The sequence below is a fragment of the Pan troglodytes genome, chromosome 2, assembly GCF_028858775.2.
Source record: "Pan troglodytes isolate AG18354 chromosome 2, NHGRI_mPanTro3-v2.0_pri, whole genome shotgun sequence".
Lineage (NCBI taxonomy): Eukaryota > Metazoa > Chordata > Mammalia > Primates > Hominidae > Pan > Pan troglodytes.
In genome coordinates this window covers 43,334,875-43,356,132 of record NC_086015.1, presented here as the reverse complement: position 1 = coordinate 43,356,132, position 21,258 = coordinate 43,334,875, and the positions used below count along the sequence as shown (strand labels likewise).

At 45.1% G+C, this 21,258-nt stretch overlaps 2 protein-coding genes and 1 pseudogene across 3 annotated transcripts in view; 1 reads left to right on the top strand and 2 right to left on the bottom strand.

Annotated features, from left to right (window-relative positions):
* The window catches only part of CX3CR1 (C-X3-C motif chemokine receptor 1), a 131,256-nt gene that overhangs the window by 45,630 nt on the left and 64,368 nt on the right, over positions 1 to 21,258 (top strand). The window lies entirely within an intron of this gene.
* LOC134809480 (heterogeneous nuclear ribonucleoprotein A1-like) lies at positions 5,688 to 6,831 on the bottom strand (annotated as a pseudogene).
* Positions 7,631 to 12,113, bottom strand: CCR8 (C-C motif chemokine receptor 8). Of its 2 annotated transcripts, XM_063806704.1 has the most exons (3): positions 11,936 to 12,113; positions 9,336 to 9,449; positions 7,631 to 9,162 (listed from the first exon to the last, which is right to left on the bottom strand). In XM_063806704.1, the coding sequence occupies exons 2-3, from the start codon at positions 9,357 to 9,359 to the stop codon at positions 8,368 to 8,370; spliced, it is 819 nt and encodes a 272-aa protein (XP_063662774.1). In that variant the 5' UTR covers positions 9,360 to 9,449; positions 11,936 to 12,113; the 3' UTR covers positions 7,631 to 8,367. The 2 variants fall into 2 exon arrangements, with proteins under 2 accessions (XP_063662774.1, XP_526178.3); XM_526178.7 differs by having other exon boundaries at positions 8,088 to 9,449; positions 11,936 to 12,056.

Here is a 21,258-nt window from a genome sequence, read left to right as displayed (position 1 = left end):
GAGGGGCTCCTCACTTCCCAGTAGGGGCGGCCGGGCAGAGGCGCCCCTCACCTCCCGGACGGGGTGGCTGGCCGGGTGGGGGGCTGAGCCCCCCACCTCCCTCCTGGACGGGGCGGCTGGCCGGGCGGGGGGGCTGACCCCCCCCACCTCCCTCCCGGCCGGGGCGGCTGGCTGGACAGAGGGGCTCCTCACTTCCCAGTAGGGGTGGCTGGGCAGAGGCGCCCCTCACCTCCCGGACGGGGTGGCTGGCCGGGCGGGGGGCTGAGTCCCCCACCTCCCTCCCGGACGGGGCGGCTGGCCGGGCGGGGGGGCTGACCCCCCCCACCTCCCTCCCGGCCGGGGCGGCTGGCTGGGCAGAGGGGCTCCTCACTTCCCAGTAGGGGCGGCCGGGCAGAGGCGCCCCTCACCTCCCGGACGGGGTGGCTGGCCGGGTGGGGGGCTGAGCCCCCCACCTCCCTCCTGGACGGGGCGGCTGGCCGGGCGGGGGGCTGACCCCCCCACCTCCCTCCCGGATGGGGCGGCTGGCTGGGCGGGGGGCTGACCCCCCCACCTCCCTCCCGGCCGGGGCGGCTGGCTGGGCAGAGGGGCTCCTCACTTCCCAGTAGGGGCGGCCGGGCAGAGGTGCCCCTCACCTCCCGGATGGGGTGGCTGGCCGGGCGGGGGGCTGACCCCCCAACCTCCCTCCCGGATGGGGCAGCTGGCCGGGCGGGGGGCTGGGCCCCCCACCTCCCTCCCGGACGGGGCGGCTGGCCGGGCAGAGGGGCTCCTCACTTACCAGTAGGGGCGGCCGGGCAGAGGTGCCCCTCACCTCCCAGACGGGGCGGCTGGCCGGGTGGGAGGCTGAGCCCCTCACCTCCCTCCCGGACGGGGCGGCTGGCCGGGCGGGGGGCTGACCCCCCCACCTCCCTCCCGGACGGGGCGGCTGGCCGGGCAGAGGGCCTCCTCACTTCCCAGTAGGGGCGGCCGGGCAGAGGCGCCCCTCACCTCCCGGACGGGGTGGCTGGCCGGGTGGGGGGCTGAGCCCCCCACCTCCCTCCCGGATGGGGCGGCTGGCCGGGCGGGGGGCTGACCCCCCCACCTCCCTCCCGGACGGGGCGGCTGGCCAGGCAGAGGGGCTCCTCACTTCCCAGTAGGGGCGGCCGGGCAGAGGCGCCCCTCACCTCCCGGATGGGGCGGCTGGTCGGGCAGGGGGCTGAGCCCCCCACCTCCCTCCCGGACGGGGCAGCTGGCCGGGCGGGGGCTGACCCCCCCACCTCCCTCCCGGATGGGGCGGCTGGCCGGGCAGGGGGCTGACCCCCCACCTCCCTTCCGGACGGGGCGCTGGCCTGGCGGGAGGCTGACCCCCACCTTCCTCCCGGACGGGGTGGCTGCCGGGCGGAGACGCTCCTCATTTCCCAGATGGGGTGGCAGCCAGGCAGTGGGGCTCCTCACTTCTCAGACGGGGCGGTTGCCAGGCGGAAGGTCTCCTCACTTCTCAGACGGGGCGGCCGGGCAGAGACGCTCCTCACCTCCCAGACGGGGTCGCGGCCTGGCCGAGGCGCTCCTCACATCCCAGACGGGGCGGCGGGGCAGAGGCGCTCCCCACATCTCAGACGATGGGTGGCCGGGCAGAGACGCTCCTCACTTCCTACATGGGATGGCGGCCGGGAAGAGGCGCTCCTCACTTCCCAGGTGGGATGGCGGCTGGGCAGAGACGCTCCTCACTTTCCAGACTGGGCAGCCAGGCAGAGGGGCTCCTCACATCCCAGACGATGGGCGGCCAGGCAGAGACGCTCCTCACTTCCCAGACGGGGTGGCGGCTGGGCAGAGGCTGCAATCTCCGCACTTTGGGAGGGGCCAAGGCAGGCGGCTGGGAGGTGGAGGCCGTAGCGAGCCGAGATCACGCCACTGCACTCCAGCCTGGGCACCATTGAGCACTGAGTTAACGAGACTCTGTCTGCAATCCCGGCACCTCAGGAGGCCGAGGCTGGCGGATCACTCGCGGCTAGGAGCTGGAGACCAGTCCGGCCAACACAGTGAAACCCCGTCCCCACCAAAAAAACACGAAAACCAGTCAGGCGTGGTGGCGCGCGCCTGCAATCGCAGGCACTCAGCAGGCTGGGGCAGGAGAATCCGTGATTAATCTTAAGTTAGGATTTGAATATTTGTCAAGTAATGTAAGAACCATAAAAATGTTTAACTCTGTTTACACCTCCATTTATCCCCTCTTGTCTTTGTGCTGTTGCTTTATATAATTTTATTAAATGTAAATGCACTAAACAGTACAATTAAGAGGCAAATATTGTTATACTGGATTTTAAAAATACAAGACACCTGGGCATGGTGGCTCACACCTGTAATCCCAGTACTTTGGGAGGCCAAGGTGTGCAGATCACTTGAGCCCAGGAGTTTGAGACCAGCCTGGGCAACATGAGGAGACTCTGTCTCTACAAAAATACAATAATTAGCTGGGTGTTGTGGAACTTGGCTGTAGTCCCAGCCACTCTGGAGGCTGAGATGGGTGGATCACTTGAGCCTAGGAGGTTGAGGCTGGGGTGAGCTGAGATGGTGCCACTGCTCTCCAGGGTAGGTGACAGAATGAGACCCTGTCTCAAAAAAAAATGAAATAAAATAAAACAATTAAAAATAAATAAATAAAAATACAAAAGTGGTACTCTTTGGCTTCTGCTTAAAATGAACAAACTCTCTCCAAGTGTAGGCACTGCTTAGAGATAGTTATGGCAATGTGTGCAGGGACATAATACCCCTGGAATATTATGTGAATGTGAAATTCTATATGCTGGGTCATGGAGTCCCTTCTTGCTCTCCCACCTCCCCCACCAAGCTCAAGAGCTGGTTCAATAGGAGTGCACCCTGGCTTGATGTGCTTGGGAAGATGCCCATAGCAGAGCTACTTACACCCTGAGAAGAGACCTCCAGATTCCAAAAATTTCAAGAAATATACCAATTTCTGAAGGATGGCAGCCTTCAAAAGATCTAAGAAGTAACCTTAGACATTTAGAATCAGAACTTCCCTTTCTAAGTATGCTTACTGACATCAATGTAAGAAATTACAGTCTTCTTGGTATCCATGGGGAATTGGTTCTAGAACCCCCGGAAGTACAGGAGGATGCTAAGTCTCTAATATAAAATGGCTTAGTATTTTCACATACTCCTTTATACTTTAAATTATCTCTAGATTACCTACATTACCTAATACAAGGTATTTGCTATGTAAGTAGTCATTATACTATATTTTTGACTTTGTATTTTAAAAAAAAATAAAAAATACAAAAAATATTTTCAGTGTTTGGTTGAATCCATGAATGTGGAATTGCTGATACAGACTGTATTCCAAGAAAACAGAGGCCTTAACCACTGAGATGACAGAAAAGAGTACAAAGGTTGTACAAAAACACAGATTATCAGGAAATTGCCACGTGGTTAGATTTCAACTTGTATTTCAGATTCTGGAAATTAAGAATGAGGAATTTGTCTTTTGTTATTGCTGATCTCAACATAATAATGGAGCTCACAGAATATTCAGAATAAGTGAATTTATGTCTAGAGCAGAAGAAAAAAGAGACCTTTTTATGTTTTTCAGAAGCCTACACTTTTTTGAGGGATGGTATAAATATCATAAGCACATATTAAAACATTTTAAGAAAAAGCCATTTGGATGTTTTCTCAAAATGATTGGATTCAAAGCCATTAGCCTTGAAGAGTGTGTCCGCTGTAATTGAAATTACATTGTTAAACCAGAAAATAAAAGATAAAAATTATTTTGAAATCTGAAATCAACCCTTTGTATGCTCTATAATGGAATCCCACAGAATATTTTACCTAAAAATGATTTTGTCTTTGTGGCAATAAAATCCTCTCTCTCTCTCTGTGAGAAAAGAAGAGCCCAAACTAAATTCTGCTTACAAAAGAATATTTAAATAACATTAAAATATAATAATATAATATTAATATATTATATATTATAATATTTAAATATAGGAGAGTTGTTTGGTTTAAAGTGAAAGAACATGGAAATACACAACATATACACTAATCAAAAGAAAAACCAGTGTGGCTATATTAATGCTAAGCATAGTAGATACTAAGACAAGAAGTATTACTGGAGAGAAAGAGGCATTTCATAATGCTAAAAGAGTCAATTCAATAAAAAGTCATAACAATACTATTTATGCATTCACCTAATAACGTAGCTTCAAGATATATACTGCAAAAATTTACATAATTAAAATGAAAAATAGACAAACTTCCAATCATAGTTAAATATTTTAACATACAGGTTGAATATCCCTTATCCTAAATGCTTGGGATCAGAAGTGTTTCAGATTTTGGTTTTTTGTTTTGTTTCGTTTTGTTTTGTTTTTTAGATTTTGGAATATTTGTGTATACATAATGAGATATTTTGGGGTTGGGACCCAGGTCTAAACACAGAATTCATTTATGTTTTATATATACCTTATACACATAGCCTGAAGGTAGTTGTATTAGTCAGGGTTTTCTAGAGGGACAGAACTAATGGAATATATATATATATATATATGAGTTTATTAAGTATTAACTCACATGATCCCAAGGTCCCACAGTAGGCCATCTGCAGGCTGAGGAGCAAGGAGAGCCAGTCTGAGTTCCAAAACTGAAGAACTTGAGTCTGATGTTCAAGGGCAGGAGGCATCCAGCACGGAAGAAAGATGTAGTTTGGGAGGCTAGGCCAGTCTCTCTTTTCACATTTTTCTGCCTGCTTATATTCTAGCCATGCTGGCAGCTGTTAGATGGTGCCCACCCAGGTTAAGGGTGGGTCTGCCTTTCCCAGCCCACTGACTCAAATGTTAATATCTTTTGGCAACACCCTCACAGACACACCCAGGATCAATACTTTGTGTCCTTCAATCCAATCAAGTTGACACTCGGTATTAACCATCATGGTAGTTTTATAAATTTAATTTAACTTATTTATTGAGACTGAGTCTCATTCTGTTGCCCAAGCTGAAGAGCAGGGGCATGATCTCTGCTCAGGGCAACCTCTGCCTCCCAGGTTTAAGTGATTCTCCTGCCTCAGCCTCCCAAGTAGCCAGGACTATAGGCACAAGCCACCACACCTGGCTAATTTTTGTATTTTTATTTTTTAAGACAATTGAATCATTTATTAATTACACATGATAATGGATGATACACAAGCTTCATTCCCATCTATAATTTTACCTGGTACCATTATTCAATTTAGATACATTGCATAGGATGTGCCAACAATCATATTTATAACCAATAATTACATGATTTTGCTTGGGTAATCTCTTTCAATGGTGAACTTCAGGTCACAACAATAACCATCAGTTCAACTACACCAAGGTTTCTGAAGACAATGTCTTCTCCACCCAAGCAGTTTGTATATAAATTCCAAATAGAACCTTGCCTCAGCTTGAAAGAATTCTAACTTCACACTGCTGGGGGAAATTTACCAAGATGGCTTCAGAGTAGACTAACCTTACACAGCACATTAGAAAAAAAAAGACATTTATTCAGCATCATGATCAGACTATTACATTTAGCAATCAACAGCATGGGTGCAAAAAAAAAAATCTACATTAAGAGCCTTTGTTGGAATGCTTTACACTTTCCACAGAACAGAAACTAAAATAACCGTTATACAATTAGTCACAAATACAGTCCTCAAGATTTTTGCTCATACACATAAGTATTTGTCTAAAACATGTCTTCTTTGTAGCAGCTAAGCCCTGCCACCACTATGCTTTGTTGAGTTCACAAATCTGTTGTAACCTGTAGCTTCCCTGTCACTTCTCTGGCTCTCCTCTCCTGCTAAGCTTTGTTTCCTAATTAAAATCTTCTGCCACTGCTATAGCTACTGCTGCTACTGGAACTGCCATAGCCACCTTGGTTTCATGGTTTGGTAAAGTATTGGCCTCCGCCACCATAGGGACCAGAGCTTCTGCCTCCAAAGTTTCCTCCCTTCATGGGCCCAAAATGTGAAGACTGATTGTTGTAATTGACAAAATCATTGTAGCTTCCACCACCTCCAAAACTGCTTCCATCATTACCACATCCATTATAGCCATCCCCCCTGCCACCATATCCACCACCACCATGGCTGCCACCAAAGCCACCATGACCACTGAAGTTTCCTCCACCACCAAAGTTGTCATTCCCATCAAAACCACCTCCACGACCACCACCAAAGTTTCCAGAACCACTTCGACCTCTTTGGCTGGATGAAGCACGAGCCATCTCTTGCTTTCACAGAGCTTTCCTAGCTTCACAGTTGTGGCCACTCACAGTACGGTATTTCTGAATGACAGTCTTATCCACGGAGTCATGGTTGTCAAAGGTTACAAAGGCAAAGCCCTTTTTTTTGCCACTGCCTCAGTCAGTCATGATTTCAATCACTTCAATTTTCCCATACTGTTCAAAATAATCTTTTAGGTGATGTTCTTCAGTGTCTTCTTTAACGCCACCAACAAATATCTTTTTCACAGTTAAGTGAGCACTTGGTCTTCGAGAATCTTCTCTTGAGATGGCTCTCTTTGGTTCCACAGTTCTTCCATCCACCTTGCATGGCCTTGCATTCATGGCTGCATCCACCTCCTCCACAGTGGCACATGTCACAGACCCAAAGCCCCTGGAGCGCTTGGTGTTTGGATCTCTCATTACCATGCAGTTCGTGAGCGTTCGCCATTGCTCAAAGTGGCTCCTCAGGCTCTCATCAGTTGTTTCAAAGGTCAACACTCCAATGAAGAGCTTCCTCAGCTGTTCAGGCTTTTTAGGAGACTCTGACTTAGACAGGACGGCAGTGAGAAGAGAGAATCTAACGGTGCTTCTTCAGTGGCATTTACAGGCAGAAAGGTTAATTTTTGTATTTTTAGTAGAGATGGAATTTCACCATATTGGCCAGGCTGGTCTTGAACTCCTGACCTCAAGTGATCTGCCCGCCTCAGTCTCCCAAAGTGCTGGGATTACAGGGGTGAGCTACCGTGCCCAGCTTGTGGTTGTTTGGCACCATCATCTTTCCTGACTCTGAACTTATCTGAAATATGCCATATATCTTGTTGCCAACACTTGGAACACAACGACTAAAGACATAGTTGTGCATGCCTGGCACAACCTCTGCCCTGTGATTTTGTCTACTGATGATGTTGAACTAGGGGTAACTTTGAAGGATTCTGTATGTCAAGTGAAAAAAAAAAAGTCTGACCTCCTTACATATGCAAAAAGTATACTTCCAGAGTCTACAGTAGGCTGAAAGAAGTGGATATTGAAGTTTTTGACATCAATGAGGCTGTTATTCATTGACTGATGGTGAAACAGCTGAAATGGTTCTGAATCAAGGTGATTCAGATATTGAGTAAATCATTGATACTACTGATAAGTAATCATTTTATTACACTTACTCACACGTAAGTACTTAAAAGTAAAAAATATGACGCACCATTAATAGTGAAAAAACGTGTTCATGGTAACTAAGCAGCAGTAGCATCAGCAGAATACCTGTATCAGCTGTTAATAACAACAACCAATAATGGCAAGTTTTCAGTCTCTACTTATGATACTGAGTTTTGATTGAAAGGTTACTGTCCACTATATATTTTTTATTTTTTTCCTGTAGTTACATACCAATATATTTTATTTTATTTTTATTTTTTATTTCTTACATGAGAAGAAACATCAGACACAGTTGAGGGATCAGGAAGTGGGTCCTCCAGGGAAGATGAGGCATTGTGTTTGATGGCTTTTAAACGTCTCTTCTAGAGGCATCTGCCTCATCAACAATGGTTTTTGTCTAGAAGTCTCTGATTTTATAAGCTGACATAATTTCTTGTTCTGTTATGAATGCATGCTGCTGTAGTCCTTCCATAAGCCTGTCAAATATTTTCACCATGTCATCTACAGGCACTTTTTATGCAGTATTAATAGCATCATCTTCATTGTCACTATAATCACAATCACCTTGATTCAGAATCACTCCAGCCATTTCACCATCAGTCAATGAATAGACAACTGGAGCCTCATCATTGATGTCAAAACTTCAATATCCACTTCTTCCAGCCTACTGACAGTCTCTGAAGGTATATTTTTGCATATGTAAGGAGGTCAGACATCTTTTTTTTTCACTTGGCATACAGAATCCTTTAAAGTTACCACTTGTTCAACATCATCAATAAACACAATCACAGGCTTGATGTTGTGCCAGGCATGCACAACTATGTCTTTAGTCATTGTGTTCCAAGTGTTGGCAACAACATATATGGCATCCTTCATGCTGAACTTTTTTTGGAAACCTTTCACACCCACACCTTTGCTCACAGCTACTAGCATGCCATTCAAGAAAATGTTTTTATATTTAGTCTTCATTGATCCTCACAAAATGTAGTCTACGCTGGAGGAACGGGAGGAGTGCTGCTGGCAGGATGATGACTTTTCACAGCTCTCCCTAGGCATTTGTCTTCCTAGGTAGATGAAGATTTGGCTGCAACTTTTCTGAAATATTTCTGAGAGGTGTTTCTTGAACTTCTCCCCAACAAAAGCATAGATAACAGGGTTCACACAGCAGTGAGTAAAGGAAATGATTTCTGTGACATGGGTGGCATAAGTCAGCTGCTGGCTTATGCTACATCCATCCAAGATGTGCATACTGTGCAAGGAAGTGAGGAAAAGAACCACGTTGAATGGGACCCAGAAAAGTAAAGATGCAATGACCACAATGAGCACCAACCTGATGGCCTTGGTCTTGTTGTGGTTTTGACACCTCTTCAGCTGGTGCAGGATTTTAATGTAGCAGAACATAAAGATGGTGAATGGGATCAACAAGCCTAAAATGTTCATTTTGAAGTTGGTGAAGATCTTCCACTTCAAAGTCTGTTGATTGTAAAATGAATAACACTGTAGAACACCATCTTCAGAGGCCACTTGGTAAAACACTAGCAATGGGATGGTAGCCATAATGGCGGTTAGCCATACTGCCAGGCACAGCGTTGTGCCCATCCTGATCGTCCTCACCTTTAGGGCATACACGGCATGGACAACAGCCAGGTACCTGTCCACACTCATGAGGGTGATGAAAAACATGCTGCTGTAGAAGCCAATGTAATAAAAGCCAGACACCACTTTGCACATTACAATCCCAAACACCCACTGGTCCAGCAGATAGTAGGTCTGAAAGGGGAAGGAGAAGACAAAAAGCAGGTCAGACAGGGCCAGGTTCAAGAGGTATACATCTGTGATGCTCCTCAGCTTCTTGCAGACCACTAGGACCAGGATGACCAGGCTGTTTCCCAGAAGACTGAATACAAACAGGAGGCAATAAAAGACAGCAAGGAGCAACTTGCCATTTGTCTGAATAAGTTCCGCATCACAGGGGCTTGAGAAGATATCAGGGTAGTAGTAGTCGGTCACTGTTGTCACACTGGGGTCAAGTGTATAATCCATCAAGGCAGCGGGACCTGGTCACAGAGACACATAAAAGACATTCACTCCTTAAAAACATTTTTATTTTTTAAAAATTAGGGGGATGTTATGGACTGAACTGTGTCCTCCCCAAATTCACGTGTTGAAGTGCTCAACCTCCGGTGTGGGTGTGACTATTTGGAGTGGGTGAGACTATTTGGGCCTTTAAAGATGTAATTAAGGTTAAATGATAGGCCGGGAGCTGTGGCTCATGCCTGTAATCCTAGCACTTTGGGAGGCCAACGTGGGCAGATCACCTGAGGTCAGGGGTTCAAGACCAGCCTTGCCAACATGGCGAAACCCCGTCTCTACTAAAAATACAAAAATTAGCCGGGCATGGTGGGTGCATGCCTGTAATCCTAGCTACTCAGGAGGCTGAGGCAGGAGAATCACTTGAACCGAAGAGGTGGAGGTTGCTGTGAGCCGAGATCACACCACTGCACTCCATCCTGGGCGACAGAGTGAGATTCTGTCTCAAAAAAAAAAAAAAAAAAAATTAAAATTAAAAAAAAAAAAGGTTAAATGAGGTTATAAAGGCAGGGCCCTGGCTCTCACAGTGACTCACACCTGTAATCCCAGCACTTTGGGAGGCCAAGGTAGGCGGATTGCTTGAGGCCAGGAGTTCGAGACAAGCCTGGCCAACAGTGCAAAACCCCGTCTCTACTAAAATTACAAAAATTAGCCAGGCATGGTGCCACATGCCTGTAATCCAAGCTACCTCAGGAGGCTGAGGCACGACAATTTCTTGAACCCAGGAAGCAGGGGTTGCAATGAGTCGAGATCACGCCACTGTACTCCAGCCTGGGTGACAGAGTGAGACTCTGTCTCAAAAAAAAGAAAACAGAAACAAAACCAAAAAAGGTAGGGCCTTAATCTGATAGAACTAGTGTCCTTAACAGAAGAGAAAGACACAAGAAATTTTGCTCCCCTTGTGCATGGAGTAAAGACCATGTGAGGACACAGCAAGAAGGCTGAAATCAGCAAGCCAGGTAGAGAAGCCTCACCAGAAATCAACTGCATTGGCAGCTTGGTCTTGGACTTCCAGCCTTTAGAAGTATGTTAAACAACACTTTCTGTTGTTTAAGCCACTCTGTCTATTGTATTTTGTTATGTAAACCAAAGGGAGTCAGCTGAGATGAGAAAAGCCAAAACTTACAAAGAAAATGTAAATACCCATAGTTCCATCACCTAGAATTAGCAGCTGCTAACATATTCTCACAATGCTTTGGGTTATTTTTTTTTCCTTCCTTCCTTCTTTTTTTCTCCCTTCTTTTCTCCCTCCCTCATTCCCTCTCTTCCTTCCATCCCTCTTTCTTTTTTTATTTCTGATGCAATAGAGATGAAGCTAATGTTCCCTTTAACTACACAACTTATCCCCATAACAGAAACAACAACTAAAACCAATTTGGTATGTATCATTCCAAACAATTTCCCCCTGTACTTTTACATATTTATATATATCCATAAACAATATATATTTTTGTGTGTTTTAACTTACATAAATGATATATTGTTTTAACTTACATAAATGATATATTGTTTTTCCCTTTGTATTTTGCTTATTGTTTTAGAGATATATCTGCATGATATTCATCAGTTTATTCTTTTAATTGCTTTCCTAAGCACCAGAAAAAAAATAACTTTATAAATGCAATAGAAAAATGATCCCAATTATACTAGCAATGAAAATTACTAGCATTACTAGGAATAAACCTAATAAAAATGCAATTCAGTTACATAAAAATTATAAAACTTGACAATTTTTCTCAAATTGATATATACATTCAATGCAATTTCAATCCAGACATATTTTTCCAAGGCATTTGTTTGCTTTACATTCAGACACCCCTCTCCACTCTGCTACTTTTCTATGATTTGAAAGCACAAGCAAGCAAGCAATTTATTTATTTATTTTTTTAGAGACAGGGTCTCACTATGTTGCCCAAGCTGGAGTGCAGTAGTTATATGCAGGTGTGATCTCAGACAAAGCCCTGACTTCTGGGCGCAAGCAATCCTTCTGCCCCAGGCTCTTGAGTAGCTGGGACTACAGGCACCCACCAGCAACTTCTTTAGTCATATGAAAGTTTGCTTGCTGGCTTCTTTCCTTAAGAACAGCACCCAGGTGTCCTTCAGTTACCTGATAGAAGCCCTGTACCCAGCACAAGGACAGATCTTCCCAGATGCCTGGTATTATAAAGGATCTTCTCTTATCTACCTTCCCACTCTTGTTAGGAGTTTTCACTCTCTCCTAAAGGCCTGCAGAGAAAATGGCACGGTTTGCTCTCCTCAGCCAGAGCATGGGCAGCCACTAAGACACATGCATGTTTGTGGGCTCTGAGGAAATGCAAAGATTTTTTTAAAAATTTTACTTCTTGTGCTAGACCTCTGAAATTTTGGTCTTCCCTTTGCCTATCCTCTAAAGATATAAAAATGCCCCTGCCTACTCATGCCCTTCTTCCCCAAGGATGCTTATAGCACATACCTTAGTGACAGCCTTTGTTCTGGAGGTTTCAGTGTTGCCAATTCCTTCTTCACAAAGTCTGTATCCTCATGTGAGTGCAGCTCAATGAGCAGCAGCCCCTCTGGAGGTATCCTCCCACTACAAACAGCAGATGGAGAGAAGGCAGTCTCTTGAGGGCTCCACCCTCACACCTAGTCACCTAAAGGGAGGCAATGAGGGTTAAATGAGATCATAAGGCTGAGGCCCTAATTCAACAGGACTGGTGTCTCCTAGGTAGAGGAATACACACCAGAGCTCACTCTCTTGCCTCCAGGTGCTCAGAGGAAAGGCCATGTGAGGACATAGGGAGAAGGCAGCCATCTGCAAGTAAGGTAAATAGGCATCACCAGAAACCAGACTTGTGGGCACCTTGGTCTTCTAGCCTCCAGAACTGTGGGAAAACAAATTTCTGTTGTTTAAGCTGCTCAGCCTGTAGTATTTTGTTATGGAAGTCCTAGCAGACTAATACAGGGGTTAATGGGAATTTTCTGTGTTGTCTACCTAGATTTTCTGTAAACTTAAAACCTCTAAAAAATAGTCTATTAAAATTTTTAATTGAAATCAGTATTAAAATGAAATCATAATTCCATTATTATTTTGAAGTTGTACAATTTATACCAGGACTGGCTTTCCTCCATGGTATGTAGCATACACAAATGTGTGTGTATGTTGTATGCATGTACATATATTAACTCTTTCAACAGGAATGCCATTTGAAAATCACTTTAAGTCAGTTTCCCCTATCCCAGGAGAGTGAACATGAGTCCCAGAATTGTTGGGAGGAAACGACAGAAGTTCCAGAATATCCTCATCTCCAATCCACTCATTCCTGGAGAAATGCAGTAGAAATATCTGCTGGATGCCAGGTACGGTGGCTCACATCTGTAATTCCAGCATTTTGGGAGGCTGAGGTGGGAGGATTGCTTGAGCCTAGGAGTTCAAAACCAGACTGGTCAACATAGCAAGACCCCATCTCATACGGTTTGGCTCTGTGTCCCTACCCAAATCTCATCTTGAATTATAATCCTCATAATCCCCAAGTGTCAAGGGCGGGACCAGGTGGAGTTAATTAGATCATGGGGGCAGTTTCCCCCATGTTGTTCTCGTGATAGTGAGTGAGTCTCAAGAGATGTGATCTGATGGTTTTATAAACACCTGGCATTTTCCCTGCTTGCACTCACTCCATCCTGCCGACCTGTGAAAAAGGTGCCTGCTTCTCCTTTGCCTTCCACCGTGATTGTAAGTTTCTTGAGGCCTCCCCAGCAATGCAGAACTGTGAGTCAATTTAACCTCTTTCCTTTATAAATTATCCAGTCTTGGTCTTTCTTTATAGCAGTGTGACAACGGACTAATGCATCATCTCTACAAATTTTTAAAATAAAATTAGCCAGGCATGGTGGCATGCGCTTGTAGTCCCAGCTACTTGGGAAGCTAAAGTGGGAGGATCACTTGAGTCCAGCAGTTTGAGGTGAACTATCATTGAGCCACTGACCTGTCTCTAAAGAAAAAATAAAAGGAAATATCTGCTGGTACCTGAATTCATACCTCGGCAATTCCCCTCACCATCATTCATGTTTTGACGCAGTTTGGGGAAAACCCAGTTCCTTTATGAGAGTTTTGTATGTGATAAGCAAAGATCAATGGTGAGCCGATGGAGAACTCAGGGCCCTCAGGTATTACTAGTCCATGTCATGATGGTGGGAACTATGGGACCACCTCATCAGTGTGGGCAGATGTGGGGGAAGCCACCTTCCCCTCCAAAGCCCAGTTAAGCAAGGCCTGAGGGACTAAGGTGGAATTCCCCCCAAGCCCAGTTTCTAGTGCAAGCTGATCTAAACCCCAAACAGTCTCTATCTTCAGTTCCTGATGATTCTTTTATCAGCTGCTCCTCCATATTTGGCACAGTGCTTAGTGCACAGCAACTTCTTAATAAATAGTTGAACAGTGAGAATGAGGCAAGGTGGAGATGTGGAGTCTGGTGAAGAGTTGGAGGAAAGGACTGAACAGCCAGAATGGAAGGATGCTCCTCTTTTTGTGTTTCCCGGGCCAGATCTGAGGGCTGGTGTGGGCTCCTGCAGGACTGGACACTTGCCTGCTGTCACCTGTGTATTTGTTTCCTGTGGCTGCTGTAACAAATTACCACCAACTTAGTGGCTTAGAGCAGCAGACGTGTATTCTCCCCCAGTTCTGGAGGCCAGATGGCTATAATCCAGCAGGGCTGCCTCCTTCTGGGTGCTTGAAGGGCAAATTGTTCCTTGCCACTTCTGGCTGTTGGTGGCTGCCCCAGCAAACCTGGGGCTTGTGGCCACATCACTTTAATCTCCACCATCTTCACATCTCCTTCTCCACTGTGTGTCTGCATCAGATCTCACCCACCTCTGATTTATGAGAACACTCATGATTGGATTTAGGATCCATCCAGATAATCCATGATAATCTCCCCATCTCAAAATCCTTGACTTAATCACATCTGCAGAAGCTCTTCTCCCAAGTAAAGTAACATTTACAAGTTCTAGGAATTAAGACTTCATCTCTTTGGTTGACCATAATTCAACCCACAACATCCTGACTCGGAAGACAGACAAACTGTGACATAGTTAACTGACAAGCCTTGGTTCCTCACCTTTGGGCCTACATCAGGGATTCAGGCATTCTATGGGAAGGCAGCAGAAACCAAACTACAAAACCAAAGTAGTGTGACCCCTCCAGAGCCAATGGCCTCTCCAAGTCTACCTTCTGCTGCACATTCAATGGGTTCTGAAAATGCTGGATCAGATCCACTGGGGACATCCCATCTAAATTCAATTCCACTGGGTCCCTCCAAAGGTTCAGAAGACTGTATTTCACTTCAGAGGGAAAAAGAGACTAGCAGCATATTTGACCTCCTTTCCTCCAAAATAAAGAGAAAGAAAAAACTGTATTTAAATAAACCCTAAGTGTAAATGTAGAAATTACTACTATCACAGATATTTGTCATAGAGTATTAGGGCAGAAAATGGCCTCAGGTCATACAGCTGATGTCTCTCTCCCTCTCTTTCTTTCAAAGTAGTAATATTTAAGTCCAGAGAGGCAAAGTGGCTCACCCAAAATCACACAGTAATTTGGTGGTAGAGCCAGAGCCAGAACTCAGGTCTTCTGAGGCACAGCTGAGGGTGCTTTTCTTACTGCACCACATTCAAAATTCTCGTGCAATAACATTATGAAGAGTTGTGGATAAGACTAGAGGAAGTCTTTCTGTATTTTCTATAGTTTTCAACTATATGTCAGTCCCTCAGTGATTTGTAGGGTAAAAACGCATTTGCTTAACGAAAAGTGTTAGACAAAGCCAGAGTTTAAGAAAAGCTCGTGTGTTATTAATAGTAAAGCCAGTTTTGCTGTCTATATAATTTAATTTTCCATATGGATTACAAAAAAGAGTAACAAGAAACAGATTTTCTTTTTTACTACTATTTATTTCCTTCATAAGAGTAATCATGACAATTGTCAGAATACAAAAAAAGGTATCATCATAATTTTGATTTGAAGGGTTGAATATGGAGAAATGTGGTTAATAACGTATTTTTAGTTGCATTTTCAGGAAATTCATATTACCTTGTGTGCCAGAATAATTGATTAGATCTCTTAGCGGTTTGTTTTGTTTTGTTTGAGACGGAGCTTTGCTCTTGTTGCCCAGGCTGGAGTACAATGGTGCAATCTCGGCTCACTGCAACCTCTGCCTCCTGGGTTCAAGTGATTCTCCTGTCGCAGCCTCCCTAGTAGCTGGGATTATAGGCGCCCGCCACTACACCTGGCTAATTTTTGGTATTTTTAGTAGAAACGGGGTTTTACCATGTTGGCCAGGCTGGTCTCTAACTCATGACCTCAGGTGATCCACCCGCCTCAGCCTCCCAAAGTGCTGGGATTACAGGCATGAGCCACTGTGCCCGGCCTTTTTTTTTTTTTTTTTTTTTTTTTTGAGACAGAGTCTTCCTCTGTGGCCCAGGCTGGACTGCAGCGGCATGATCTCAACTCACTGCAGCCTCCACCTCCCAGGTTCAAGCGACTCTCCTGCCTCAGCCTCCAGAGTGGCTGGGACTACAGGTGCATGCCACCATGCCCGGCTAAATCTCTTAGCCTTTTGGTGGTGCTTTATTCCCAGAATTTGTCTTCTACAAACATGCTTACCACCTTTTTCCAAGGCTACAAGCACTGAAGTGCCTAGCATATTCTCAGAACTGCTTTTGCCATTAGAAGGGATAAAGAAATGAAATTATATGATTTCCTCACTTAAGGAGCTTAGCAATCATGGCACTTTCATCACAGGAGTCCCAGGAGGTGATGGTTCTCTGAAGAATGATGAATAATGAAAGGAAAAAGTATCACTGTGAAAACCATGTAGAAACCCAGAGAAATCTTTATGATTAAGGTGGCATGTATACTATGACTGTCTCTTTGCGAAGCATGGATGAGTGTGGGTACATCCAGAATGAAATAGGCAGAAATTAAAACAATCTTATATTAGGTTATTTCTTTTTATTCTTAAAATTCTCTTTAATAAAGGCATGCTGTCATTTCAATTACAAGTTTTTAGGAAATAGAAAATTGCTATCAAGCACTAATTCAAAGCAAACACATTTTCATGTTGTGAATGATTTATTGATTAAATTGGAGATCAATTTAATAAGCCACACTTGTAATTCTCTCCCATTGACTTGCAAAAAGCACCTGCATTGCCAAAAGTGGTACACAAAGGAAGCCTGAGTTTATCATTATGAAGTTGGGGAGAAAAAAAAAATATGAGGCCAAAGTAGTGTGAGGCCTCCAGAACCAATGGCCTCTCCAAGTCTATCTTATGTTCAGTACCTGGGCCACATGAAAAACTCAAGGGGAAACTAGGAAGAGTTCGCCTCTGCCCAGGAAAAATGCTCCCAAGTTAAGGGTTAACGTAGAATGTCAAGATACTTCTCTTCTTCACTCCTGATAATATTTACCCTGTTCCTCTGCATAGAAGAGGGGTTTGTGAAATACTGTTTTATTCCCTCTTTTCTTCTCCATCTTGTTACAAGGCCAAATGCATTCATTACTGTGACAGAGGAATACATGAAGGGCTTCAGGAGCAAAAGGGACTCTTGATCCTTCCTGGGTCTTCAGGGTAAGAATGTGGAGGAGATCAGGGAGCTGGCCTTAAAGAATGTGTGTGCCTTCCAGCCGGGAGTGAAGCATTAAGAAAAGCATTTCTTGGAGTCTCAGAGCCTTGTCCCAACTGGGCTACCACATTGCTCTGGAAACCTGGGAAAGCCACTAAACCTTTCTGAGTTTTAGTCCAGTGCTACTTTAATGTGTACCCAAATCACCTGGGACTCCTGTTAAGCAGCAGATTATGACTCAGCAGTTCTGAGCCTTGAGATTCTGCACGTCTAACAAGCTCCCAGGTGATGTTAGTGTGGCTGGTCACATTTTGACAAGGCATTAGGATCTTCGTGTGTAAAATGGGAATAAAGCCTTCATGAGGGTTGGGCGCAGTGGCTCACACCTGTAATTCCAGCACTTTGGGAGGCCAAGGTGGGAGGATTGCTTAAGCCCAGGAGTTTGAGACCAACCTGGCCAATATGGTGAAACTCTGTCTCAACAAAAAATACAAAAAATTAGCTGGGCATGGTGGCACTTACCTGTAGTCCCAGGTGCTCGGGAGGCTGAGGTGGAAGAGTCACCTAAGCCCAGGGAGATCAAGGCTGCAGTGAGCCATGATCACACTACTGCACTCCAGCCTGGGCAACAGAGTGAGACCCTGTCTCAAAAAAAAAAAAAAAAAAAAAAAAAAAAGAAGCCTTCATGACTTCATGAGGACATTGTGATTTAATGAGATAATATGTGTAAACATGCTTAGGAAAATGTGTTGCTCCTAAAAATACAATGAATTGTTACTGTAGAGATGGTATATTTGAAGGCTTGTCCAATAAAGTGAAAGTGGGATCCCCTATATCTCCACTGCTTGATACCTGAAGACAATGGCCACACCCAGAAAATTTGGCAGCTGAGCCTATGAGAAGTGTCAACTGTGCCAGGAAGACACAGCAGTCTCAATGGCAGGCTCTCTGGAGAAGAAGAGAGCAAAACAAGAATGCTCTGTAATAGCTAACAGATCTGCGTGAGTGTCCAGCAGCTTCCAAAGCTCATGGGGTGGAAGAAGAGTCTGCAGAAACAGGAAGTCCTGCAAGAGAACAAAGACACACACACTTTCCAAACACAGAGATGGGCTCTTCTGATAATTTTCTTTACATTTTCTTTATATTTTAATTAAATTTTTTTGAGATGGAATTGTACTCTGTTGCCCAGGACGGAGTGCAGTGGTACAATCTTGGCCCAAGGAGGTGGTCTCAAGGGAATGATGAAGATCAGGACATGGCACCCCAAAATATGACTGAAGGAGACCAGAACATGCCACTCCAAATATACCTTTTTTGGCATAAAGATTAATTTTGAGATGATTATTTTGGCAAGCAGGAGAAGCTCTGAAAACAAGAGTAGAAATTGCTCTTTTTGCAAGAGAAGTTTCAATAGATAAAGGAAATCTCCATTTGCAAGGGTGTCTCCTCTGTCTACCAGGAAGAGAAGATGACTCTAAATTACTACAGTCTTATCAATGGAGAAGGCTCCAACATAAATTTCCATAACAAACCTTACCCTTGTTTACTATATTTTTCCTGGCCAACTCCCTATTACTGACCTCCCCAACACCCTTCTTTCTTTGTTTCACTTGAAGATCATAGATAAGCATGAACTCAAAGCCACTTCTTTGAGATTTACTCATTTTTTGTAGGTGTCTCCAGGTATTCAGGAGGTATACACATTATTAAAACTTCTATTTGCTTTCCTCTTATTAATTTATCTTTTGCTACAAGAGTTTGTTTCCACTAAGAACTATGAAGAATAGAAAGAAAATTATTTTTCCTCCTTACAGGAAATTTAACACACACACACACACACACACACACACACACAGAATTGAACTGAGCTGAAGATGAAAGTACAAACTGTCAAAATTTGTGTGATGCAACTAAAGCAGTGCCAAAAGGAAATTATTTTTTATTTCTATTATTTTTTTGTGACAGGGTCTTACTCTGTCACCCAGGCTGAAGTGCAGTGGTGTGATCTCAGTTCACCGGAGCCTTGACCTCTTAGGCTCAGGCTCAGGTGATCCTCCCACCTTAGCCTCCCTAGTAGCTGGGAGTACAGGTGTACACCACAATACCTGTTATGCCCAGACCGTTAGTTCCCCAAAGAAGACCACCAGAGTCCAGAGTCAAAGCCAAGCGGCAAGGATCTTTACTACAAGTTCGAACCTGGTCCCTCCATTCCACAGCATACAAGAGGGCCCTGAACAATGCGAGTGTTTGCTTTTTATAGCCTGAAAGTTACAGGGGAACAAAGGAATTCTTTTGGTTCCCGCTCTTTCAGTAAAACTTTGAACGGCTGTCCCCTTATCAGAGACTTTCCTGGTGGTGTTTGTACTGGGCTCAGGAAGTTTGAGAGATATATGGCGATATGTGGTGGGATGGGAGGATGGGAGGTGTTTGTACTGGGCTTGTTTGTTTTGAGCCCGGGGCTGAGGAATGTGCCCGGCTCCTTTCATTCCCCCCCTTTCTTTTCAGGTATTTTTAGAGCCAATCTTGGGTCTTATAAGTCTGATTCTGTTTCAGCGTTTACAGGTTGGTATTGGGCTCTGAGGACCATGAGTTGTACAGTGTTAAACCTTTCTTTAACGAACCGCAAAATTCTGTTAACAACACAAGGTCCTACGGTAAGCAGAAATAGTAGACTCAGCAGGGGCCCAAGGAAGGGGGCTAACAGAGAAAACATAGATGAGTTCCACCATTGGTCTGCAGCTGAAGCAAACTGCCGTGTTCTTACTTCTGTGCTTAACTTGCATAACTGTTGGACCCGGTCTTCCACAAGCCCTGATTCATTTATGTAGAAACAACAGTCTTCCTTTAGAAACATACACGTACCCCCTTTTTCAGCAGTGAGTAGGTCTAAGGCCCTCCGGTTCTGCAAGGTTACCTGTGCTAGGGACGTGAGCTGCCGCTGGAGGGAGGCAAGGGACTCAGCTGACTCCTCCATAGCAACGGCAAATTGTTGGTACAGCTTGTTACTTTCTATGAGGGTGTGACCTAGGGCTCCCCCAGCCAGTCTGGCCGCCATGAAGGATGCGGTGAGGGAGATTCCTGCAATGAGGGGGAGAAATATGGCTCATGCAGGTCTCGGTCTAGGGTCTGGGTGAATAACAGCACTAGTCCAGTTACTGGTATACCCTAGGAACTCGCTGGCAGTAAGTAGAGTTAACCGGGGAACTAATGTGACAGGAAGACACAGTAGGTTGGTAACAGAGGGGCTTGATAGGTTTTTAGATAATGTTCCATTACACCAGAAGAATATGCCTGACGGAGCCCTTAAGGTGATATTAGGGGGCGTTGCAGTGATGCTGCAGAGGCTGGAATTAGTTCCTGAGAAACAGTAGGGAAACTTTTCTTGACTGGGGTTTAGGTATAGTGGCACGTTAGGGATAGGGGCATATGAGAGGTTTTGGTGGTTGTTAGCTTGGGCAGAGGTGGAGGATCCCCATGGCAGGGGGACAGCGGTTAGCGGTGGACGCCCTAGAGTGGCACACAGAAAGCAGCCAGACAGGCTGTGAAGTCCTGTAAGGTTAGCAAGTTCTAATCCTTCTTGCAATAATTTTAACCAGGAAAAAGGACGTAAATCTTGTGTCAGGCGGTTTTCTTGTCGCTGGATATTTCCATGGACCAGGGGCCGTACCTGCACTAGACCCTGCCACAGATAGAGGTGACTGCTAGGCCATGTGGAGGCGGAGGAGTAGTATACAGCCCCGTGTTGAGGCGTGGTCCAGCGGGAGTTCCAGGGGTCTCTAACTATCCATGTATATGAAAGGTCTCTATCTCATCTGCGATGGAAGGGCCATCTGGGATCTATCTGTTCTTTTCCACCCCACCATTGGTATTTATGGAGGTTTCAATAGTTATAAGGGCAGCCGGCACTTTGGTGCCACCAATAGTGCTTACAATTGTATTTAGTCTGATCATACTCGAAGCATATTATTGGTGCCACTGGTTTGGCTATTGGGAAATCGGTAAAATTTAGTAAAATTGGGCTATTGCACCCTGAGGAGGGGCAATCTGCACTGGCCACTAATTTCCCGGGCTTATGAGGTTGCCCAGGGTGGGTTTGGTTTTCATAAAGCCAGAATCTCCAGACAAAGGGATTAGGAGCTGGCTTTATGTTTTCCCCAGCGGCCACTAGGGCGACTAATG

Coding starts and splice junctions, on each gene's coding strand:
- CCR8 (XM_526178.7), bottom strand. CDS start 9,435: ATGGATTATACACTTGACCCCAGTGTGACAACAGTGACCGACTACTAC.